Consider the following 6,000-nt stretch of genomic DNA (forward strand, 5'->3'; position numbering starts at 1 on the left):
TCGGCGATTGCTATATGGCTGGCGCTGGTATATTCTTAAGTAATAATGAAACACCAGAATCTTCAGCTTTACAAATGACGCGATTTTGCGTTGATTCTATTCGAGGAATGAAAGATGTCAATGAAAAATTAAATGTAAATAATAGTAAGGATGTGAATATGAGAGTAAGAATAGGAATCGCGTTCGGAGGGCCTGTGAGAGGTGGCGTTATGGGTATATCAAAACCAGTGTTCGATCTATGGGGCGAAACGGTGAACGAGGCGGAGAGAATGGAAGCGATAGGTAAACCTATGAAAGTTCACATCAATAGTGAACTGTATAAAGTAGTGAAAAAGTATAAAGAGTTCAAATTTATTAAGGAAGAAGATGGAACTTACACTGTGGATGTAGATGTTAAATAAATTTATTGATATTAAGAAATATTTTTTGTCATAAAATGATAGTGCAAATGTGTTTAAATGGAAATAAATTCATATTTTTAAGTTACAGTAAGTTTACCATAGTTCATTCATAAGGAATTAGAATTAGTTCGTTACTTTTCAAGGGAATTCTATTAACAATAATATAGTTTACTGCTTTGGGTTTTCTATCGGCTGTTTATGGATTTTTGAGAATAAAATATCAGTGATGTTTTCTTTATTACTTCTTTTATCTTAGAATTTAGAAAAAAATATATATCCACGAGGAATTTTAATCAATAAATAGTATATTTTAAATACATATGTATTCAACAGAAGGTGAAATTCTGAGGATTTATGGTTTGGTTGGCGGCAACATTTGATATAAAATTTACATATTTTTAAATATTATCAAACATAATAACAAAACACGTGAACCAGAGTTAACTTTCTTTATTTACTCCGTAATCCTCACCACCTTAAATCCTTCAGGTGGCTTACAAATTTTATCGTTTGACAAGATGCCAATTTTCCAATTCTTTTCCATTATTTTCTTTGCCAAACTTATTATCATTTCCTTTGTACAATTCAAGCACGCGCTTCTTCTTTTTTGCACCTTTTCCTTTGTCTTTCCTTCGTATGCAGTGAAGCCTTTTTCTTTCGGCGCTAATGGCGTATCCAACACGCTAAATCTTCTTATCACAGCTCTTTCGACCATTTCGTCGTCAATTTTACCGTCAGCTATTAAACCCAAAGCCTTCTTAAACGCATTTAAAACTAACAAAGGATTCGAATCTCTATACGATGTCAATGATATAATTCCGGACATCGATAAATAAGAAGCATATTGTCCATAAGCGCCGATTTCTACTCGAATCATTTGATTCAAGAATTCGTTCTTCAATATCAAACATAAAATGGAATATATCGATGATTCTGGATCAGAATAACAGACAATTGGAAACGCGCTTCCAGTGAAACTTGTCGAAGTTTGGACTTGTACAAATATTTTATCATTATTCGAAAAAATATTTCGATCAATTAATTGACTTCGTTCAACGTTTTCATTTTTGTTCATTTCGTTGACCATTTCTTTTAATGGATCCAAAATTTCGGAATTTACTTTCGTCGCATGAATAAACGCTTTGCAATATGACCTTCGGAATATTTCCTTATGAATTCGTTGTAATTTCTTACTGAGTCCTTCCCAATCATCTTCTTTTATTATGTTCGATAATAATTTGATAAATGTCGATCCACGCCATAGTTCATCTAACGCTGCTTTGTTACTAAGGCTTGAACATAATAACTTCGAAATTAATCCATCGCCACGTCGTAATGATGACTGTGTAAGGTATGAATAATATTTGTTAATGAGCGTTTTAATTCGTGGGACATTATCAAGATGTGGACTTTCAATAATAATTTTAAATGCTTCAAGCATTTTAAGATAATCTTTCTCTAAACAATATGACGTCATTGTGATTACTCCAAATGATGCATTAGGATCATCAATAGATGTATCACTATTTAAATGAACATTAATTCCTGATGTATACTTCTTAAGGAATAATGGAAGTTCTTCTTCATTATAATTGGCCGCACCAACTAAATCAATAATATGAGCAAGTATTGGAAGATATGAAATAAGTTCATGTCCAAAATGTATTTCAAAATTAAATTGTAAATATACGAGACCGTTAAGGGGGACCGTTAACACCGCAACATTATCTTCAAATGAATCAAGCTCATTATATTTACATTGTTCATCAAGATCAGAACGTGTAATACATGGAAGTATATCAACATTTGGATGTTGGGAAATTACTTCATTCATATGTTTGATCTGATCAACAAGTTCTTGCTTTTGTTTTTCATCTAGAGACTCTTTGATGGTTTGGAGTTCAGTTTTGACACGCTCATTTTCGGAATCAAAGAAATTATCAATTGGTTTCATGATGACAAAAACACGAGAATTGTTGTCGATAAGTTCACGTTTCATGAATTCTTCATAATATCTGGGATTATCTTTAATGTTTTGACGGAATCTGTTGATACGTTTATCAAGATCAAGATAGTTTAAAATACTATTACCATGTAAGGTTTGACTAAGATTGTTCAGCCAAAGAGTTTGGCCCGTTTCTGCAGATATAACACGGCTTTCAATTTCATTTGTATGAATAAGTGCATCTACTCTTTCTTTATCAAAGCCTTCCTCATAAACTGTTTTAAGTGTATCCATAACAATGTCACAAACCTTTTCAGCATTTTCTTCTGTTGCGCCTTGAACACCAATTGTGAAAGATGTTGTTTTTTGGGCATCAGAATATCCAGAACCAGCATAATTAGTACCAATGTTAGTCTTGATGAGTGCCTTATAAAGTGGTGAATTTGCAGATGATGTAAGAAGATCAGATAAGAAATCAAAATCATCACATTTTTCAATATCGGAAACATCAGGACCAATCCAACCTACAACTGCACGATATTGTTTATTAGGATCTTGTGCAAGTTGATCTTTCGGACCTTCGAAAACAACCTTTTTCGGGGTGTCCCATTTCGGTTGTTCAAACGTTTCCTTCTGAAAAGTTACGTCGCGAACGTTTATTTCTGATATGACACTATCAACCTTTGAAAGAACTTCATCAATATCAATATTACCGTAATAATAAAAGAGGGCATTAGATGGATGGTAGTAAGCTTTGTGATGTTCACGTAAATCTTCAAGTGTTGATTTTACAATTGCTGATGGTTTTCCGCCAGAACAATGACGACAACATGTGTTAGGATATAAATTACTAGAAAGAACTTGCTGGAAGTAATAACGAGGTTCACTGAAACTTCCAACCATTTCGTTATATACAACTCCATTATATGTCAAAGGTTTGTTTGGATCATTATCTTCGAATTCTATTCTATGACATTCACTCAAGTAGTTGTTTTCTTCAAGTAAAGGATGAAAACAAGCATCAAGATAAACATCTAAAAGATTGAAAAAATCGGTTTTGTTAATTGTAGAAAATGGGTACCCTGTCCATTCTTTTGATGTGAACGCATTTACAAATGTAGAAAATGATCTTTTTCCCATTTCAAAGAATATATTGTTAATTGGATATTTTTGGCTCCCATTTAGTGTCAAATGTTCTAACATGTGCGACATTCCTGAGTCATCTTTAGGCGGCGTTTTAAATGTAACTGAGAAAAAACTATGCTCATCTGTGGTTTTGAGAAAAATAAAAGGTGAATTGTGTTTCTTATGTTTGTAAATTAAAGCAGTTAAATTAAGGTTTGAAAACTCTTGTTCTTCTATAAGTTCAAATGCGTTGTTGCATTGATGCCCCTTATCCATTTACTTCAATGACCAATTATGACATAACGATCATATTTCATTCAATTCAAATTCGGGTGGGATTGCAATTTAACGTTTTAAAAGAGGTACTAAAACTCAAAATCCTGCAATATTTTTTCAACGATAATTTTATGTTAAGGATAACATTGGGAGGAGATTACAAAAATACCCTCTTTTCGAAATTTCCACTGTACAATCTTTCGAAATTCGATCTGATTTCGACCATACTTTTTATGGAATTTTGGATTATTTCCTATATATTAAAGTTGCATATTAGATGTGTTTATTTTCTAAACTATTATCCTTTATCATTTTCATTAAAAATTTTGAGAAAAAGTGAAAATATATGAAAAAATCAACTTAGTCGATAATAAATCTAGTGCAACGTTTTATATGAAGTGGCGGTGGTCTTTATTTATTTATGAATGAAAATATATGATTTGTTATTTAAAAAAATGTGATTGTTAAATAAAAATATTTTTTGCATGAATTTTTATGAATAATTGAAATTTTGGTGAAGTGAAAAAAATAATGTGAAGAATTAAGATATTGTGAAATATTTAATCATCTCTGTATTACAACACAAATTTTATATCAATGTTACATTAAAATTCATTTTTGACTTAATTAATATTTTATATATTGACCAATAATATCAATAGCTTCGCATATAAATTTTTATGAATTGTCATGTTCTACATATTAATTATTTTTTATTAGTTTAAAATTTTATAAAATTTAATTTTTACAACGCTCAGAGCAATAAAAATAAAAAGAAAAAAATATACGATTATATGTAAAGGTTGGATGGAAATAATTAAATTAATTGCTCATTGAAATAATAATGTAAACATTGATTTGTAAACTTGATGGATCTGATCAATCATATGAGATCCATTTCTGTAATTAGAATAAGTTTGAATTCATTTTTAACTAAACCCCATGTTCACTATGTATTATCTATATCAAATGAAAGTCGTTCAAATTATATATTTGCCAAATTATATTTGAATGATTTGAGCAATGTTGGTACGTAAAATAATGAAAAGAAACACATTTGGGTGAGAATAAGCACATATAAGTGAGAATAAACATATATATTAAAAAATTAATAAGAATTAGCACATATAAGTGAGAATCACATAAGACAATGAAATGAACACATATAAGCGAGAACGAATACAGTTAGTGAAAATAGACACATATAGATGAGAATTGACATAAAACAATGAAAATCAATAAGCGAAAAATGAAATATTACAACATTCATTCCACACCATCTCAGCCGAATTTAATTTTTATTCAAAAAAAACATGACGAAAATTGTAAATTATTCAAAATGAAAGAAAATTAAAATCACGTCTCAGAAAACAAATCGAAAGCCAATTTTTGAATAAAAATTACACCTCTTTCAAATTCTCCATAATGATTGAATTAGGAGGCATAACCTTTATGAAGATATAGTATTCAAATTTAACATATTCACGTATAACATTTTCATAATTTGTGGTTATTAAAATCAAATTATATATTCATAATATATTCTTCATTTTAATATATTATCCACTTTAATATTTTTTGATATGCATTACACTTTAATGTGAAATACAAGATATTATATATTTGATTGAAATATGTTATACATGTGATCAAAATATGTTATAAATACATATGTTATACACAACATTAGACATGAATATGTTATGCATGAATAAATATATCATATTGTGTGAATAAAAATCATTAAAATTCACTAAAAATCACTAAAAATTAATTTATAATAATGAGTGCTTATTGACATTTTTCAATTTCATACAAATAATTTTTGACGAAAAATAGACGATTTACAAAAAAATGATTTATATCAAAAAAAGAACACTTTTATCTAAAACACGCTGAAAATCGAAAAACCGCTTAATTACGAAAAGCAGATGAAAATCAAAAAAACATGGACTCAAAATAGTTTTTTCGAAATAATCCAACTTTTTCAGATAAATTGAATGAATAACGGTTTTAAATTATAAATATCATCAAAACTTGAATATGGTGGCTGTGAATTTTTTACAAAACCATTGTCAACCAAGAATTTGGTAGAAGCATTTGAGGTGTGGGGGAGTGCATTATCATGATGTAAAGTATAAGGATTATCTTAGGGGTTTTTCTAATATAAGTATACAATTTCTTTTAATGGCTTAATCATATTATCGATAAAATACTTTGAGTTAAATTTTTCTTTCATTAAATCAATCATGA

General features: G+C 29.3%; 2 protein-coding genes across 2 annotated transcripts; one reads left to right on the plus strand and one right to left on the minus strand.

The window, feature by feature from the left end:
• Positions 1-14: 14 nt before the first annotated feature.
• Positions 15-401, plus strand: GO595_000578 (Adenylate and Guanylate cyclase catalytic domain containing protein; the record flags this gene model as incomplete). The annotated part of the gene is made up of 1 exon (XM_067919052.1): positions 15-401. The coding sequence occupies one exon, from the start codon at positions 15-17 to the stop codon at positions 399-401; it is 387 nt and encodes a 128-aa protein (XP_067779358.1).
• Positions 402-855: 454 nt separating this feature from the next.
• Positions 856-3,486, minus strand: GO595_000579 (Clan ME, family M16, insulinase-like metallopeptidase; the record flags this gene model as incomplete). Its single annotated transcript, XM_067919063.1, has 1 exon — positions 856-3,486. The coding sequence occupies one exon, from the start codon at positions 3,484-3,486 to the stop codon at positions 856-858; it is 2,631 nt and encodes an 876-aa protein (XP_067779359.1).
• Positions 3,487-6,000: the final 2,514 nt, after the last annotated feature.

Source organism: Histomonas meleagridis (assembly GCF_020186115.1).
Source record: "Histomonas meleagridis strain 2922-C6/04-10x chromosome Unknown contig_104, whole genome shotgun sequence".
Taxonomy (NCBI): Eukaryota; Parabasalia; order Tritrichomonadida; family Dientamoebidae; genus Histomonas; species Histomonas meleagridis.